General features: G+C 40.1%; 1 protein-coding gene across 1 annotated transcript in view; it reads right to left on the bottom strand.

Annotated features, from left to right (window-relative positions):
- The window catches only part of ARFIP1 (ADP ribosylation factor interacting protein 1), an 83,595-nt gene extending 63,390 nt beyond the window's left edge, over positions 1–20,205 (bottom strand). The window contains 3 exon segments of the mRNA XM_043513146.1: positions 12,885–12,986; positions 19,029–19,108; positions 20,188–20,205. Of these exon segments, the coding sequence (XP_043369081.1) occupies positions 12,885–12,986; positions 19,029–19,106 (180 nt within the window). The 5' untranslated portion in view covers positions 19,107–19,108; positions 20,188–20,205.
- Positions 20,206–20,507: the final 302 nt, after the last annotated feature.

The raw sequence follows: 20,507 nt of genomic DNA, 5'->3' as shown, positions 1-20,507 counted from the left end.
ATATACTCATGCCCCTGAACTACTACTCCCCCTTATAGTTTCAACTTGCTCCCTCTCCCCCTGGGCCGTACTCACCAGGGCTGAGACTGCTGCCAGGCTCTATGAATCCCAAGGAGAACTGAGACTGTAGTGTTTGCAATTTGTGTGTATCAAGTGCAGTAAGTTCAGTGTACCAAGTTTCCATTTATCTTGTGATTACACTCACAATAGTACCGCTGTGCATTGTAGCATTTAGAGCTGGAAATGTGGCTTGAGGTTCTCTCCATCCACGCCAGTGGTGCGGCTCAGGCAGATAAGTAGGAGAAGGAAGAGGACGTGAGAGGACATGTTCCAAGAGATCCTACAACTCTCTGGTGCTTTGGATACCAAGCACAGGGCTTGGAAGATCATCAATGGACAGAATGGATGGGGATAGAGAGGAGAGGAGAGGAGAAAAGCACAGGAAAAGGAGACAAACATGCAACAGGAGATGCTAGTGCTTCTCAAAGGGCAAACAGACATGCTAGACACTCAAGTTGACCTTCAGATTCAACAGACCTGTGCTCACCTCCCTCTGAAACCCATAGAGAACTGCATTCTGGGAGACACACACACACACACACACACACACAGCCCCTCTCTCTCTCGCCATGTGGCATCCAGGGCTGCTGCACTACCCAAACCATGTCACCCCAGGTGAGAGCACCGACAATCACATATACACTGACCTGTGAAAGAACAATCATTTTCATTTCACTAATGCATCTGTCTCCTTCAAAGGTTCTTATTCCTTCATTTATAAAGTTTCAGTCAGTTATAAATATGTCTGTTTGTATAAGTTTGGAATAAAAGTCTATTTATGGAAATTTAATTCACCTTTATTAGTTCACAGCATTTGTTGACTGGGGCTGACATCATTCACAGAAAACAGCAATAGGTGCATTTGCAATGTTATATTACTACACACAGCACTTATTACAGGGTTCATACTGGGGTGTCAAAAAAAAACACTACACACCTAGGCAGAGCTCATTACTGTAACACACATTACTGTAGCTCATTATTAAAATGGCCTTTCAAAGCCTCCCTTAGTCATATAGCTCCCTGTTGAGCTTTTCTTATAGCCTTGGTATCTGGCTGCTTAAATTAGCAGACAGCCGTTCCACCTTTGTGCTCCACCCCAGAAGAAATTTTCCCCTTCGCTTCTCAGATATTATGAAGTGCACAGCAGGCAGCTATAACCACTGGGATATTTTTCCACTGAGGTTTAATCGCATGAGTAGTAGCACCAGCAGTCTTTCAAATGGCCAAAGGCACATTCTACTGTCATTCTGCATCTACTGAGCCTGTAGTTGAAGCACTCCTTGAAGCTGTCGAAGTGGCTGATGTACAGTTTCATGAGCCATGGGAGTAAGGGGCAGGCTGGGTCTCCCAGGATCACTACTGGGTTTTCAACATCCCCAGTAGTAATTCTCTGGTCTGGAAAGAAAGTCCCTGCTTGCAGCTTTCTGAACAGGCCTGTGTTCTTAAAGATAGAATTATATGCTTGTAGGACTGGAAGGGACCTCAAGAGGTCATGAGTCTGCACTCATGGCAGGACTAAGTATTATCTAGACCATTTCTGACAGCAATTTGTCTAATCTTCTCTTAAAAATCTCCAATGATGGAGATTTCACAATCTCCCTAGGCAATTATTCCAGTGCTTAACCACCCTAACAGTTGAGAAGTTTTTCCTAATGGCCAACCTAAACTTCTCTAGCTGCAATTTAAGTCCACTGCAGCTTCCTATACGTTACAATGTTCCGAAAAATGAGTGCATCATGCACCTTCCCTCATCACCCCACACTGATATCAATGAAATGGCCCCAATGATCCACCATTATCTGCAAGACTATGGAGAAGTAGCCCTTTGGTTGATGCATTCCATCGCAAGATGGTCTGGCGCCAAAATTGGGATACGTGTTCCATCTACTGCCCCACCGCAGTTTGGGAATCCCATTGCCTCAAAGGCATCAAGTATTTCCTGCACATTACCAAGAGTCACAGTCCTTCATAGCAGGAGGTGATTAATGGCCTTGCACACTTGCATCACTGCAACTCCTATGGTGAACTTCCCGACTTTAAACTGATTTGAGACTGACTGGTAGCAGTCTGGACTTGCCAGCTTCCACACAGCGATCACTATTTGCTTTTCCGTAGTGAGGACAGCTCTCATTCTGGTGTCCTTGCACCGCAGTGCTAGGGCAAGCTCCACACACAGTTACAGGAAGGTGGATTTGCGCATCCAAAAGTTCTGCAGCCACTACTCGTCATCCCATACATGCATCACAATGCAATCCCACCATTCAGAGTCCTGTTTCCCAAGCCCAATACCGACAGTCCACCGTGTGCAGCTGTTCCGTGAATGCCAGCAGCAATCCTGAATTATTTGTTTCCCTGGTAGACAGCAGGGCAGACACCACCGATTCCCTCTCTGTTTCACTGTGTAGTGAGGCGATGTGGCCTCCCTCCTAGCCAGAGGGGGAGAAGAGTCAGGCCTGCCTCGCCCTCCCACTGGAAGTGGGTAACAAGAAGTATAATGGGCGGGGCCTCCAGCTCAGTTGGAGCTGAGACACTAAGGGAGGCAGACAGATACTGCTCACTCTCAGCCGCCAACTGATGCCAAACCCAGCGTGCCATACTTGCCGGGGAATTTGCATCCGCTGCAGACCTGCTGGGACTGTGGCTGGCCACCTGCCCAGAAGAGATGGAGGATGCCCCACTGATCCAGGTACATCCCGAAAGGAGAGGAGAGGGGCGGAGAGGAAGAGGCCCAGGGACAGCTGACCTCAGCTGGGCTGTAGCTCTGCCTTAGGCATGGTTGTTTGGTTGCGGCTGGAATCCCTGCTGACCCAGTGGCGGACCAGTCCGCCACAGCTGGGCCTGGGTCGGGGTCCAGGGAAGTGGGGTGGGCCCGAGGAGGCAGCCTCCCCTTGCCAGGTCCAGTGGCCTACATTCGTCTGTCTTCTGCTGGAGCTAGGATTGCCCAAACCACTAAGTTTGCTCTGCTTCTGCAACTAGAGCCCGAGCCAATTGACTACTGGGTTTGCTCGGTCCCTACATCAAGGGCCCAGAGCTAAGTGATTGCTGGGTTTGTTCTGGCTCCTGCCAAAGGGACCCCAGGCCACAGCCTGCAGTATTTGCTTAAAGAGCCCAAGGGCAATAGACTGTTTGTTGTGCAGACCCTGTCTCAGGGTCAGGGCATACAGACTCCTGGGAGAACCTACTTCTGCCCACAGGCTGGAATTAATTGCCTATCAGAGATTCGGCCCCATTAGGCCAGTCAGTACATTAACACCCAACTTGCTAAGTTCCCTAATATTAGGCAGAGATCCCAACAGCATAGTGAGGCAACGTGACCTCCCTCCGAGCCAGAGGGGGAGGGACCACCACTACCCAACTACACGCAGCTCATGAAATACCGCAGGACAGCCATGTTGTGTTCGTAACCCTCATCACCAGACAGGTCAACAGTTCATGATCCATGCCGTCAGGCAGAGATGGTGGGTGCACAATTTACAAGGACTGTTGGAAAACGGCACAAAACGAAGTTCGAAGCCCATGAAATGATGGGATGGAAAGAACCACATTATGGAACGGCAAGCACGCCTCCATGATGCACCATGATCCGTTCCCAGACCTCCCAATGGCAGAGGGTGGTGTGTTACACAATGGGATAGCTACCCATAATGCAATGCTCTGTAGATGCAAGAGCAAGGACTATGGATGTGCTCTGCTGACACAAGTAGTATTGTGGGACATACACAATCAATGTAATTGAAGTAGCTTATGATCGTTGACATAAGTTAAGTACTTCTCTGGGAGGAAAGTGGAATTAAAAAAAACTAGCCCACTTATGCAACCCATTCCTAAGAATTTAGGGAATTTAACTGGGAAAGACTATACATTGTTATCTCCTTAAGGATGACTCAGTCCTACGAATAAAGCAACATTAGTGCAGATTCTAATTACCTTCTGGTAAATTTTCAAAAGCACTGAATTGACTTAGGAGCCTAAATCCAATTGTTAAAAGTCATTTAGGAATTTAAGTTCCACTGACTTTCAATAAGACAAAACATTGGCTCTGTCTGTTCATCATGTCCCATCTATTCTTCACTCTTAAGGTATTTGCCATGAATGGTCACTTTGCCTGGACTAACACGGCCTCCCAGTTCTCAATCCCCAGCCTCACCAAGTATGTCCAAAAATACTAATTGTGAAGTCATCTTCCTCCCATTGCAACCTCATTACCACACTTCCCTCTGAATCCATCCATTGCATTCCTGCATTACTACCATTCTAAGCTCACCTCTTAAGCTAAAAAGCCCCACTATCTTGCCCACACCTACATTAGTGTAGAGGAAAACCAAACATAAAAACTTTAATTCACTTTGCTTACTACATGTATCTCCTTTGCCTTCTCCTGGCCTCATGCCTTAAATCATGTTACTCTTCACTTGGATGACTTCTTTTCCTCCTCCACAAAGCAGTTTCTGTCTTCTCCACATCTCGCCTTACAATCTGAACAATTTCTCCTCCAGTCTTATTGATAATGTCAGGCCCTTCTCTTTTAAATGGCATGAAATAAGCCACCTAGCAGCAGAAAAAACAAATCCACAAGTTTCTAAGGTTTGTTTTTACAATAGGAAGCAAAAATGGCTTTTCCAATTGAGACATTTTCAGAAAATTGAATGTAATTGCCCAAACTGGAATTTGGCCAGGCCAGAGATAACACACCTAACTAATAAAGGTGAACTAGAATCTTACAAGTGATCAGGGCTTTGATTTCCAACTCATCTAAACATAGAGTACTACCGGAAGCACACCACAGTGTTTTCTACCACCAGCTGGAACACTAGCTCAATAACTGACTCAAGAAGGCATAAGCACTTCTTAAAGCACCGAGTTTCCTTTTGTTAGTCTCCCATAAAGTGCTCTGACTTGCATGATTTATGGATCTGACAAGATTACAGCCCAAGTGTTAGGAGTACAGGTGCAGTCAGTAACAGATCTTAAAGATACTCTTATTATGGTAAGAGCACATACTGAAGATGCACAATGAAGCTCAAATTTCCCACACTGCCACTATCCTTTGCTATTGGCAGCATATAAGATGCTTAGAAGAGTGCTTGTGCTCTGCGAAGAAAAGAAAATGAGTGCTTGGGGCACCTTAGAGACTAACAATTGAGCATAAGCTTTCGTGAGCTACAGCTCACTTCATCTGATGCTCTGGGAGAGGGCAAAAAAGAGGACAGGAGGAAAGAGCCTGTCCTGGGAGACAGAGGAAACAACAACAACAAAAGATATACAAAGGAATTTCAGAATGCAATGCTCACATCAGGTTTCGTATTTCACAAAGCGTTTCAAAACATATGAATGCAAGTTTGTAAGATAACAGTATTTGGGCTCATGGGTAGCCTAACTATGACAATTTTAGAACTTTACTTCATTTAATTCATTCTTAGAAACTCTCTTTTGGCGAAACACATGGCATGTTTTCAGATTACAAAGAAATAATGAGCTTTTCCCCATCTCAGGGTCTGTTAAACATTGTTAAACAATGTTAAGTATTCTTACCTACATTAAAAAAACTGAAAGCAAGTATTTTAATGACAAATGTAACTTTTCTCACACTATTCATGTTGTAAAGATTGTTAACTACAAGACCAACAAGTTAAAAAATTGCAATCTGCTGGGTTTCCTCCAGCAAACAATAATAAAGGGGCTGTGCCAATTAGTCATCCCTTTAACACGGCCGTTAATAATGGACTTTAAAGATGCAGACACTAACAAAACCAGTATGCTTAAGCATGCTTTAAACTCTTGCTGCCAAAATGAGTCCCAGTACTATTCAGATAGTTTTGCCTCAACCATACTATGTCATAACATAAAAACAACTTTTGGCCCCAATACAGCTCAAGGCTACAGCCCAGTTCAATCACTTTAAAGTTTACGCCTATCACAGTGGCTGGACAACCAAGTTAGAATTTTAGTCATAACTGTACTTAAGTAGGTTTCAGAGTAGCAGGCATGTTAGTCTGTATCCGCAAAAAGAACAGGAGTACTTGTGGCATCTTAGCGACTAGCAAATTTATTAGAGCATAAGCTTTCTTGGGCTACAGCCCACTTCATCAGATGAGCCAAGCTCTAAGAACAACCACATTTGTCCAATCCCTCAGACAGAGGCAGAGACAAACACCTACAAGATCTCTATCAAGCATTCTTACAACTACAGTACCACCTGCTGAAGTGAAAAAACAGATTGGGACAGAGCAGAAGAGTACCCAAAAGTCACCTACTACAGGACAGGCCCATCAAAGAAATAAAACGCCACTAGCTATCATCTTCAGCCCCCAACTGAAACCTCTCCAGTGCATCATAAAAGATTTACAACCTATTCTGAAAAATGATCCCTCACCCTCACAAATCTTGGGAGACAGACCAGTCCTTGCTTACAGACAGCCCCCGAATCTGAAGCAAATACTCACCAGCACCACACAACAAAAACACTAACCTCTCCTTGCAACAAAGCCCAATGCCAACTCTGTCCACATATTTATTCAAGTGACACCATCATAAGACCTAATGACATTAGCTACGCCTCAGGGCTCGTTCACCTGCGCATCTACCATGTAATACATGCCATCAGGTGCCAGCAATGCCCTCTGCCATGTACATTGGCCAAATCGGACAGTCTCTATGCAAAAGAATAAATGGACACAAATCTGACATCAGGAATCATAACATTCAAAAACCGGTAGGAGAACATTTCAACCTCTCTGGCCACTCAGTAAAAGATTTAAGGGTGGCAATTTTGGCAACAGCTTGAATTAATATGCAAACTAGATACCATTAACTGGGTTTGAATAAAGACTGGGGGTGGCTGGTCATTATACATATTGAATCTATTTCTTAAGTTAAGTTATCCTCACACCTTCTTGTCAACTGTCTAAATGGGCTATCTTGATTATCACTACAAAAGTTTTTTCTCCTGCTGATAATAGCTATCTTAACTAATTAGCCTCTCAGAGTTTGTATGGTAACTTCCAACTTATCTGTATGTGTGTGTATGTATATATCTATACCTTACTGTTATGTTCCTTCTAGCATCCGATGAAGTGGGCTGTAGCCCACGAAAGCTTATGCTCTAGTAAATTTGTTAGTGTCTAAGGTGCCACAAGTACTCCTGTTCTTTTTGTACTTAAGTAGTTCTTGATAATACAAATGACAAGTGAGAATGCAGCAGCTCTTTTATGGAAGATTTTAATTAAGCGAACAGTGTTTTTAGTTATTACTTTGGATTTTATTACAGAACTAACTGTTTACTGGAGGTGATGCAAATAGTAAATAGTGCTTTATTAACATATTACCAATATTTTTACAAAATCAAGTACATTTGGTAACTCATGTTTTATTTAACAGTATATTCCTGCATGATGCTGTATGCAAGTACTACAAGTGCATTTTAGTGCAAATATAAATAACCATACACATATTTCCAAGTGCTCGAAACAACACACACCAACCACACACACACACACACACACACACCACACACACACAGATGTGTATTGCAAAATCAGATATTGCATTTGCTTGTACATGCATATAATGGATTTATGCACCACTTCTATGTTCAGGAGCAGAGCAGAGCCTCAAGTTGGTCTCAAATGTTACTGTGGTTGGTATATTCCCAGAGCAAAAGTTTGTGCAAGTTACATTAGCACTGAACAAGACTTGCACATCTAGATCTCTGTGCAGATGGATGAGAACAAATATGCCTAAAGCTGCTGAAATATCTGTAGCAAAGTTATTACATTCACAAAATACAAATGAAATATGGGTCGAGTCAAGCATGGGGGTAGGGCTGCCAACTTTCTAATCACAGAAAACAGAACACCCCTTGCCCCACCCGCCTCCTTCCCTCCATTGCTCACTTTCACTGGGCTGGGGCAGGGAACTGGGGTGCAGGAGGGCTGACTTTCAGCTGGGGTTGGACCAGGGATCAGGGGGTTGGGGTGCAGGAGGGGAGAAAAGCTCCGGTTGGGGGTGCGGGCTCTGGGGTGGGGCCGGAAATGAGGGGTTCAGGATGTGGGAGGGGGCTGTGGGCTGGGGTGCAGCCAGGGATGAGGGATTTGGGGTCCAGGAAGGGGCTTAGAGCTGGGGTGGGGGATGAGGCCTGGGAAGGGTTGGGGCACAGGCTCCAGATGGCATTTACCTCAGGTGGCTCCCAGAAGTGGCCAGCATGTCCCTCTGGCTCCTAGACAAAGGAGCAACCTCGGGTCTCTGCATGCTGCGTAGGAGCCGGAGGGACATGCCAGCTGCTTCTGGGAGCTGTACGGAGCCTGGCAGGGAGCCTGCCAGCCCCGCTGCACCAACAGTGCCACCAACTAGATTTTTAACAGCCCAGCCAGTGGTGCTGACTGGAGCCACCAGGGTCCTTTTTTGATCGGGTGTCCAGTTTTCGATCGGGACATCTGGCAACCCTACGTGGGGCCCCAGATCCCTGAGTGGAGCACTATCACAAGTTTAAAAAAGCAAAAAATTAAAATGTTTCTCAACTGAATCCAACTTAATTAAAAAAAAAAAAGACTTTCTTGAAATTTAGTCCATTTACTGATTGTAATCACCTCCACCACCCTCTTTTATTTATGAAGTACTACTTCAGTTGTACAATTATAGTAACAAATATTTCTTCCCCCAATCTTAGGTGAACTCCTTTAATCATTGCTGTGCTGGCTCTGCCTACAAACTAATAAACTAATATTCGCAGCAAAGCTGAAGAAATTTCAGAGCAGTAACACAAACATTATATATAGTTTTATATTAAACACAGAAATAATGACCAAAATTACAGGAGAAAAGGAAAAAGGATCATTAAAAGTAACAAAGATTAAGCAAGACAAATAATACTTTAAAATCAGTATTATGCCCCCCCCCTTTTTTTTTTTTTTTTTGAGACTAACAATAGTCAACAGATCCAGAAAGCTACCCCAAAGGAAACAATCTATGAGCTTTTAATCTTTGTGCAATAATTCTGATCATCACACATTCTAAGTTAAGAGGGCATCTCAGATGAGAGTATAAAATTGTGCTACACAATCAAAGTTTCTAGATCACCATTTAATTAAACCTACTGGTTTACAGTAAATATTTTAAGAACATTTCCTTACTGCAGACGGAAGACATTCAGATCTCATGTCTTCAGGCTGCAGAAAACTGATATTATATGCACATTATGCTCTGAGGATTGCTTGTATTTTCTACTTTCTAGGTTACTAAGTAAGCAAGCAACTTCTGAAAGTCAGTGAACAAAAAAAATCTAGATGTTGCACCTTTTCATATGTAACCATGAACTAAAGCTACTATACATAGTTATACACAATTCCAATTTTCTATAGTTAGAATTCTATTATTTAGCCAGCCACTATGATGCAAAAAATCCACTTATTCTGCCTGCACAGTGAATTTAGAAGAGAACACACAGATTCTCTGAACATAGTACATTAGCATGTATTAAATTTAAAATTTTTTAAAATGTTTAATAAAACTTCCTTGAAGGTTCTCAAATACCATTCTTACTCTAAATATGATTTTAAGTTAAAAAAATTTCCTCTTAATCTTTGCACAGTCATGCACAAGTTATAAGAATTGGAACAGTTGCACAGGTTTAAAACACGACAAGTTTTCAGACTACTGTTTTTAGCCAACACACAGTAAATTCAACAATTTAGGTTAAAATTTTTTTGTGCATCTGCCTGTATTATATTATTCAGCACCCAGAATACTGCTGATATTTTCTTTGGGCAACAGTAGATGTATACCCTTTGAATGTAGGTGTAAAATACCATGCTTAGAAAGTAAGTAGCTTCACTTGGCACCTGGCTAGCTGAAAGCCCAGAGTTTTGTATTTTTAAGACAAGCATAAGTCATTTGCTTTATGCACCATATAGCAAAATAAAACCAGAATTCTTACTCAGCGTGGCTTTAACCTGAAAAGCAACTATGTAAAAATGGCACCATGTTAGTATGCTCTCTGAGCATTCAAAGCCACATCCGCTTAAGTACTTACTTTACTAACTAAAGTTTCTGCTACCTTTTACTTATTAGCCCTGCAAAGTCAAAGATATAGCAGAGTACGTTAAAATTATTTAAGCTTGGGCATCAACAGAAGTGTTAGCCTTGCTCTAACTGTGGGATCTTTAGCATCAATACTCTATGACCGTAAAAGAACTTAAGTAGACTTTGCAGATCTAGTAGTGAGAGAGTAAATATCTGAAAATCACTAAGTTAAAAAAAAAAAAATCAACCCTCATACATCACTTTCTAGTCTAACATTTATTTGGTCTATTTTAACATTTACCATACAGTCTAGGTTTGTTACCACAATACTAACCAAGGACTGAGGAAATTCCTTATAAAGCCAATTAAATTAATTCCTTAACAGAATACAAGTCCAATGCTTCTTCCTATTGCATAAGGCCCAAGTTCATTGCCACTGCAGAACTCTAAGTTCTGTTCTAGTTGCCCTAAACAGTCACAACTACCTTTAGGATACCTTTATTTGTAATTTTCTTTTTATTTATTACACATATCCTGACTCTGGGGGCCCTCTTGAAGTTCTCATTTGACAGCACAGATTTAAAGTCACTGAAGTATCTTTTCCCCCATAACATGTATTAACAGCATAGTCATGGAAACTCAAAAGGACACACACCCAGGGTGACTAGAAAAATATACTTATGACTGGGGATAAGAGCAGTAGCAGCTTTATATCTTTATTATTGGACACCATACTGTGTTCCGTCCCCATGAAGTTCCATTCCCCTTGTCAGCCAGTCACTATACCTACCTGATGACCGCAAATGCACATTGTGTTATTCCCTGAAAACAATTCTTCCAGCCAACAAAAAAAATCAGTCTCTTCCTCACTCAAGGATCCAGTAGGGATCTACTAATTTTTAGGTCCTGCCCAGTTTTTTTTTTTTTAAAAAAAACACACAAAAATATCCCCAGTTCAGCATTGTATGGATCTAATTCTAATTCATGTTCTGATCGAAGATGTCCCTTAGCTCTGGGCTATGAGGGTAAAAACAGTCTGAAAATGAAAGTGCCCAAATCTCTATGGCTTATACCACAGCAGCCCCTGCTGGTCAGTCAAGGAACAAATTATTAGCTATCAATTAAGTGGGGGGGAAAAAAAGCATGGGTGTTGAAAGAATGAAAACTATTGATACCATATAGCGATAGGTTTATTTCATACAGATATGTAGCATGAAAACGTCAGTTACCCAAATGACCAGAACTATTACACTCCTCTGCCTTTTGCAACACTACTTGATGCAGTTGCACACAGAAGCCAAGGAGCAGTTGCATGTAATTTTGAATGTGCCACCTCTTATTTTAAGCCTTTTGAAGTGGCCTGCTTTGTAGCCAGTAAAACTTAAGCAGCTAATTGTGTAAACTAGCTGCCTGTAAAGTATTTGCATAGCCCCACAAGTACCCATTTTAAAAATACATGTTTTGAAATGTTAATGAATAAAAGCCTGGGGGCAAAAACCTAACGTAGCCTCTATTTTTAAGAGAAATTTTATTACGAATGAAAGATTTACATGCTGGACTCTGAGCTATATGGTACATTACTAGTGGCAGAGTTTTGTGAATGTACAATAGTGAAAGCGTAAAGTAATTTCAGTACAAACTTACTCCAGTTTGTGAGTCTGCTTGATTTATCTACTTTAATCATAGCGTTAATGGAAAAACTTGTTAAAAAGCTGTCAAAAGACTGCCAAGATCACTGACATTCCCTTACCTCCTCCAATCTACATTTCATCTGCAGAGAAATAAAATATGAGGTACTGCCTGTTGAAAACTAACTTTTTTCCATATAAAATTAAGTTTACAACTAGGATAGAAGTGTACAAAAAACCCAAACACAAATATAGAAGGCAACCTGAGGCACCAGAAAACATTTGTCTAAATTTTAACTCATAACCCCAGCAGTAATTGTAGTTGGAATTTGGGTGAATTTACACACAGAAATAATACAAATCTGTAAGTACTTACATTTTCTTAAGTCTCTACTAGAAACACTTAAAAGTATAAAACATATTCATAGATGTATCTTAACTTAATGCTTAAGTGTGAACAAGACAGCCTAGTAGTCCAAAAGGCTATCCAAAACAACTTTGGTAAGCTCAAATTTATATTTTTGTCTGTTTGATAAACTACTAGAATGCCTTTCCATCGCATTTCTTTGAACAAATACAAGCCTGCAGACATCTTTATGTAGCACAGTGATACTCAGACTGAGGCTTGCAAGCGGCGCTTTAATATGTCTCCTGCAGCTCTGCAGCACATGATATTAAAAACACTGTGTGATTTAATTACACCAATCTACATTATTAACCTATCAGGATGCTTTTACTACTTATTAACCCATTGTAGTTGATAAAATAATACTTGGTCAGTCATTTTGCTGCAAGAATAATAGATATAAAAAACTAAGTATTTCCCTTGTCATACTGTTTAAACATGACTACATATTATGAAAGTAAAAAACAATGAATTCACACTATGTGGCTCTTTGGGAAACGCTGATCTCTAATTTGGCTCCTAAACCACTGAGGACTGAGTAGCACTAATGTAGCAGTGTATAGTTGGGGAGAAGGTTAGACTACAAGAATAGGAATAGGTTCACCTCTGACATGATAAAATATTAACCAATCTAGCCTTCTGTAAGTTCTAGGGAATCAACCCTGGCCAGATTCTGTTTACTAACATATTACCTTGTAACCTCAGCATTTCATTAACTGGATTTCTGATAGTGATTTAGTGGTAATTAACAAGACTAAAATTCTTTTTACCCTGTTAAAATTGCGTTCACGTGAATCTTCAAGCTCTCCATTACTGGTCACAGGAATTTCTGCTGCTGAATTTTTGGGAGACTCTTGAGCCATTGCAAACTCCTACAGCATAAAAAGAAACTGGGTTAGTATTTGCCAATAAACCAGAGTGACTGGCATATTATAAGAGTGATAGACAGAATATTTAAAAATTGATTTTACATATCAGCTACTGTTACACAATGAGAATCTTATTCTAACATTTCATTTATACTGAATGAATTCAGATTTAGTGTATTTTAAATCACAGAAAAGCAAAGTCCCTGTGTGATGCACAACTTGCAAAAAATTATCCAACACAGTGCCATGATTTAAGACGACAACAGAAAAGTTAGGACCAGACCCACATCACAGCGTTGGGTAATTAAAGAATGTCATTCAGTTCACCTATATATCCAGATCAGAATCTGAGAGGTAGAATTAAATTCAGGCCCTAAAGAAATAAACTTTTTGTACTTGTAAATGTGTGCACCCAGAGACAGATGGTACATACAACATCCATCATATCTCACATATTCCAGAGTACTTAATGAAATGAGCCAAGCTTGAAAACCCCACTCATTGCTGCAGAATTTAAGCTCTCATTTTTCAAAGTTATGATTCTAGCCCTTCTGTTGCAATGTGAAACAAATTACACCAATGCAGCGCTGTCTTCTGGACCAAACAACTATAGTGTTTCTGTTGCTGTTCATAGCTCTGCCAGAAGCAGCAGAGTCAAATCAACAATCAGTAAGTCAATAACCCAGAAAGAATCACTTCAGCTTCCCACTTCTGCAGCTTGGTAAAGAAATAAGCAACAGCAGACAGTTACTGGAGCCATTTATGTGGGAGTAAGACCCAAAGGAAAGAGGTTGAGGAAAGAGCAGATTATTGAGTTCATATTTTCCCACTCCCACCACAGCAGTTAGTTAAACAGTCCTGAAGAGAAGAGACAAAAAGCATCTTATTTGTTCCAATAGCTGGGGAAGGAAGACTACAATTTTAGACAACAAATTAAGCCCTCAAATAGGGTTAAAGACCAGCATCTCTCCTGCCCCCACACAGAAAATTTAGTGTAGTACAAAGATTTATAGACACTTGCTTGGGATGTCCTGCATAATTCCTACTGAAAGTTTGTTATCATACATATTTTCCCCTCTTCCACCATTGTTTTAATTGTGTGGCTGACAGAGTAAGTCTAGTTCAATAAGGAATACTTCATTTACAACCTGAGACTCTCCCGAGACTCTGAAAACCATTGATCCATTTTTTAACCAAGCACTGAATGTGCATGTGTCTGAAGCATGGATTTTAATCCAAGTGTTTCTCCATCACCAGATGATTTTCAAAAGCGAATTAACGTTACATGAATTACACCTGCATGCTTAAAAAAAGAAGAAAATCATTGACTATAGTAATGATTTTTCACTCCACTCAGTCTTTTAAAGAAAAGATCATAATTTCATCCAACTGCGAAGTAAAACAGTGAAATATGAAAGAGCAAAATGAGGGACCTGGGAATAAATCTTTAACTTCCTGTGGGGATCAATTCCATGAGCCACAAAGCAAGAATGTTAGCCATTAAGAATAGAAACATTAACTGTCCTTAAATTGGGTTAAAAAAGTGCAAAGGCTTGCTTAGTATGAAGTGCTATGTTCCTGCGATACAAACAGGATTTGTACGATATCTATAAAATTTGGTCTAGCAGCACCAATTTGCTTTAATAATCCTGTACTTTTGAAAGCTCTACAAAAAACTCTACAAAGCTCCCTTAAAACAAAAAGGCTAAGATATCAGTCTGGCTTTTGAAAGGACTCTTATAAGCATTTAAAAACAAATTAGGAAGAGTGGATTACAGATAATTTAAATCAACTATGCATTCAGAAACACCTAGTAAAAGCAGTATGCTACTGTCCAAAGCAAATTAGTGATTTTTATGTTTGTTAAGAAGTGTTGTCTTAAAGAAAAATATTTAGAAACTCATCCATGCAGACAGGGAATAAAAAGTTTTTTGTTTTTGAATATTTCAGACTTATTTTGTTTATTTCAGGAGAGCCCTTTGGGCTGAGGGGAAGGAAGATAGACTATTTCCGTGATCACTGCAAAAAAATTAGGTAAGGTATTTGGATTTTCCTCAAATTAGTTAGAAGAAATCAGTTTCAAAGCCTTTGAGATCCAGAGTATTTATAAATCCTTGAGTTGGGATAGTCTAAAGGCCAACATTAGAAAATATGGGTATTGAATAGCAGCTCATCTATATCTGAACACTGGAACTGACTGTGTTCATAAAACAAAAGGTTTAAGCACAAAAATATTAAGTGAATATCTTTCAGAAATCTATAAACATGGTTGTGATAATCAAATTTACATCACGAAAATAAAGCTTTTTCTGTCAAGATTATGGAACAGACTCAACTGATTAAGTGACGTGACGTAGCTCCTTCAGGGAAGGGGCTGCCTTTATTTTGGGCCTTGCAGTATCTAACACATTGGCAGTGAATAATAAGCAGCCTGAAAGATACAACATAATAGGTTATTTTTGACTGATACTACACAGAATCTTTAAATGAAACTGTGAAATCATAATTTACTTAGTTAAAGATGTATAACGTACAACTAAAAAAAATCCACTAAACTTAAAAATATTTGGATTTCAGGTTCAGATAACCAGTAAAACAGTCCGTCACCAAAGCAAAAAATCACATCCTGATCCACTTCAGCTGTCCATGTCCATAAAGAGTCAGATGGTGCTTGTTTTTCACCTTCTAGAGTCACAACAAAAGCGAAGACATGCACCAAATACTTTCGCAACATTTTTCCAGATAAACAATTACTGTGGTTGTTACAAAGATGTTATTCAATTGTCAGTGGGAGGGAACATGATCCATGCAACAATGATCCATGGGGGCGGGGGATTTGTGCCACAAAAACACTGTCGCTATTAAAATGTGGTGCATACGATGAACAAGTTTAAGAATTCCTGTTCCACATGAAATTTTTGTGGTCAATCAAAAAGTATGTCAGTCTAGTTCTATTGAGATTAGACAAATATCCATCCATAAACGGCACACCTTAAGTTGCTACACAAAATCATACGTCCTTTAATAGTAATAAGATGGAAATGAGATTTACAATATATTTCACTATCTGAAGATGCCCTTATATAGCACATATACGTGTCTTAGTAGAAGTGTGTAAGCATAGTGTTTCCCTCCTCAGGAAGTACACATATAGGAAACACTAATGCATTTTATCCTGCCTTGCTAGGATAGTAGTAGGGAAGTAATTTTTATCCTCATTCTGCAGGGATTTTGTTTTGTTTTTTTAATTGATTTATAGAGCTCTAATGACCCCATTCACAAATACAATTGCCAGAGTTACTCAGGGGGCCATACACAAAACAATGCAGGTCTCAGAGCACAAACCCAGTTTGTAGGAACAGTTCTGTTTTTAAGCAGGAAAGAACTGTTTTTAAAAATTGCTCCAGAACTGAACTCTCATACACCAAGTCTCCATATAGACCACATTATAATAGAATTATGACCCGCTTCAACTTGAAATGGAATACTATCTGTTATCGAAACCATTGGAGCCATCATGCCAATATATGTGTTACTGCAGTTTCTGGACAAGTCAAAATACTTTAATTTGTTATCCTATCAACTGTACAAGAGACTATATTCTTCAAAGAGATAGTTAGGTTGAGGTTAGAAGAGGTGGGGGTTGTCCCATATTGTCATGCAAGAGACATTAGTTTGACAGTGACCACATTTTGGATTACCAACAATTTGAGTATTAAATATTTTGCTCAAATGCCTTCCATCAAAGACTTCAAATCACTTTACTCATATTAATGAATTATGCCTCTCAATTACTATCATATTGATGGTGGAACTGAAGTACAGTGATGTTTCCTGACCAAAACAATATATGAAGTCTAGCAAAACCAGGAAGCAAAAACAGCATGAAGTGGATGTATTTTGAGGAGATTTTCAGGTGGGGAAAACCAAAAATATCTCAAAAATATAATAAGCAAATCGCAAACTAGTCTCAGTGGAGAGTAATTTTTTGTTCAGCAGTGGGAGGGGGTGGCGCAGCCGGAGTATTTGAGCAACTGAAAAGGTTTTGAAGAGCTCTGTGGAACCACAAACTTTTGCAAACTAAATGCTAAAGAGGGATCTAGATTAAATAGTGTCCCATTTTTAATTTTTAAATGGCTTCTTTAATCCAAGCCAACTACTAATTTAATCAATCTTTAATTACCATATTCTCTCTTTGTCTGTTTATTAATTTGAATATATTACAATTTGAGGGTAAAATTCATAAACACCTACCTAATGAGTTGTTTTCATGTAACTAATACAAAATCTAAACGTAATCCGATTTATGGTTTGATTTTCAGCCACACTACCATGGGGGGCAAGGACTTTTAAAGAGCCAACTTTACAAAACTATAGGTATAGGATACCCAGAGAATGAACAACTTTCCACAATATTTACAACAACACAGATCTCCTTGGTTAAGTACAACAAAAAGAGTTTTCAAATCAAATTATTGGCACTGCAGGGAATTCTATTTCATGAGCCATCACACGGTCAAACCAAAATATAAAAAGCTAGACATGTGCCTTCACCTGGACAGAAAAGCTTTCTGCCATTGGAGAAGAGCATTTTACGCATTCATGCTCTCACAAAATGGCCTGAACCAGAAAGGCGCTGAGCCCTCATTACTTCCATTAGGTCAGTTGGAGCAGAATGGGGCCTTAGATGAGTAGGCCCAAGAGAGCGTAAGTGGCATTGTTCCTATCATGGGAGAACAAGATTGTACAGAATTACCATTTAAGTTTACGCCTTGTACCTCATTTTCAGAGATTATTAGTCCAAAAATAATATACATATCTGTTCTTTGAACTAACAGGGAAACTCTAGAATAGACACATTTAGGAAGAACATTCATTTTGTGACAGTTTTGCCTATCAACTGATGCACTCTTTTTTCTAAATTGTATTTGGCCCATTCTGTGAGGGGAAAATATGTTCAACAAAATTAACTGATTCACTATAGAAGCACCTTTATACGCAGTTGGGCACCCACTCAAATTCGCAAATCCTCTATGGGTCAGTGTTTGACAACTATTTCCACTTTGTGGTCAAAGCCATGTCTGCATCAAGTGAGACTATTGCACAAGTTTCCTGGCTTTTCACCACCAACTTTGCAAGATGAAATGGTCTCCCAGGAATTGAATTAGAAGTGCGTTTTAGGTAATGGAAAGAAAAAAAATATAAAAATTAAGTGTATTTAAAGTTTCTTGAATCAACTCACACTATTCCACTTAATTAATATTGTCCATAGAATTACATATCTTCTCATGTCAGCTACATGGGAAAGGGATTGCAGTACATCCCATCAGTGGCAATGGGATGTGCACTATGAGTTTCACCAAATTCTTCAGATTGACAAGTATTACGAGACATGCATAAGATGACTACACATAACTAATGTTATTTATCCCCTCAAGGTGGTCTTTTCTTTCAGTGTCAAAAGAAAATTTTCCCCTAAGTTGTTTGTTTACTTATCCAAACTCAATAATATTTTAGTCTTTGGACTAACAATGTCCAATATAGCCCTTTTCATCCTGAAAGATGCCGAAGTTTACTACCTTAATCATCAACTACAAGTGGTCAGATTCTCTGTTTTAGTTTTCACTCTATGCAATGTCCCCAACTACTGTATCACGCTGAGGAACTAATCAAAGCAGACTGAGGGAAGACCATCATCTTTTAATTCCGAGTGCCTCTTCCTGCAGTACCTGTGTGTTCCTTCTAGTCCCCCATCCCACCTAAATCCATTTAGCTCATACAATCAAATAGTAGCACAGCAGGAAAGTTGCTGGCTGAAGTGATCCTCAATTATGGACTAAACTTCGTTTCAGTACTTCAGATGCAATAGGACAATCTGAAGCCGGACCCAAAGTTAAAAAGGCCAGAATAGAAATCTAGCGACACCACCCGCATGTGTGCACACCCAAGAACTTTATTATGCATTGCATTATGCATTTTTGGCAGTCTGAAACTGTTAGTGGGATTGGTTGATTTTACAATGTTACACAAATATCACCCAATCACCTCAGAGTCAGACCGGACCTCTTCTGCGGCTAGATGAGATTCATCAACTGCTGCGGGATCGTTGCTGTGTCCTGACATACCTGAAAATGAAATACGTTGAGCATGCATTAATTCTTATGCAAGTGATTAGATGTTGTACCTCACAGACATTACTGATGAAAATCAGTGAACTTTCAGAAAATATTAATGCCATGCTCCTTCTGCATTAAAATGTAATTCTTCTAAATTCACTATATCTGATGCTGTATAGTGGAATATTTTATAAAAGTCAGAGACAGTATCAATAACCCATTTTTAGCAGATTAATTAGTTTGATCTCTTAGCTGCAGCAGCTAGATATGATCATAAGCACATTAGAGGTATTTAAGACAGATAGCATGATTCTGGTGTCCACCATCTGGGAAAACCACATAAAACTTTAAGGGTATGTTTATATTGCAATGTAAGCCCAAGATTAATAGAAATTGAGTGAGAAGACACTTGGTTTGTTAACCTAGGGCCTGAGCACCTACATTCATTTGTAACCCCAGGCTGGGAACTGTTGAATCCTAGGTCCCAACCTGAGGCTCCAGAATCTACATTGCATGATGTGGGCCCCAGTCCAGCCATCTATATCCCAGATTCCCTAGCACCCTCTTAAAATGTGGCCACTCTAGCCCTTAGTTCATGGTGCAATGTGACAAAACTGGATTGTTTACTAAACTTGACTGTCCTGGACAAAGAAAATCAGCCATGGGATTGCGGGATACTTTTGGCAGACTGCCAGAGCATGAGTCCAGTGGGGCTGCGTCTACATTGCAAAGAAATAAGGCTGGAACCCAGGGTCCCAGCTTGACTCAGGCTCAGACCTTCCACCCCCGTGGGGTCTTGAGACACTGTGTCTGAGCTCTGGATTAGCACGGTGTGTGTGTACACAGAAATACTGGGGGGGAAGGGGGGAAAGGAAAAGAGATTAGGCTTGAGCCAGAATTCAAACCCCTGGTCTTACATTATTGTATAGACATACCTTAAGATGTTTTGAGGTAATAAGTGTTTAAGGCCATGTCTATACTACAAATTTATGTCGACTCAAGGTACGTTGGCATACAGCTGCTGTAGTTAGTATATCACTTGTGCACGTGCATACTTGACTCCTTATGTCAGCGATGCATGTACTCACTAGGAGTGCTTGTGTCGATGCAGAATGTGGTGCACCATCGACAAGCATCCTGCTGTGCAACTCCCCACCATCAGCGCACTGACTTTTGGAAAGTATTGGCAACGCCTGACAGGGCAAAATGAGTTATGCAGCAGTGTCTGGGAGCATGCAATCAATTTCTCAGTTTGTAATTATCTTCACCCCATAATGGTATCAATATCCCATAATTTTTATGACTTTTTTTCAAAATCCCACAAACCTGCATGGCCCTCCTGGCTGTCCACCATCTCTGACAGAAGCATGGAGCCTGCACAGCTCTGCATTTTGTCATGAACTTTGCA

The sequence above is a fragment of the Dermochelys coriacea genome, chromosome 4 (assembly GCF_009764565.3).
Source record: "Dermochelys coriacea isolate rDerCor1 chromosome 4, rDerCor1.pri.v4, whole genome shotgun sequence".
Lineage (NCBI taxonomy): Eukaryota > Metazoa > Chordata > Testudines > Dermochelyidae > Dermochelys > Dermochelys coriacea.
This window is presented reverse-complemented; position numbering and strand designations above follow the sequence as displayed.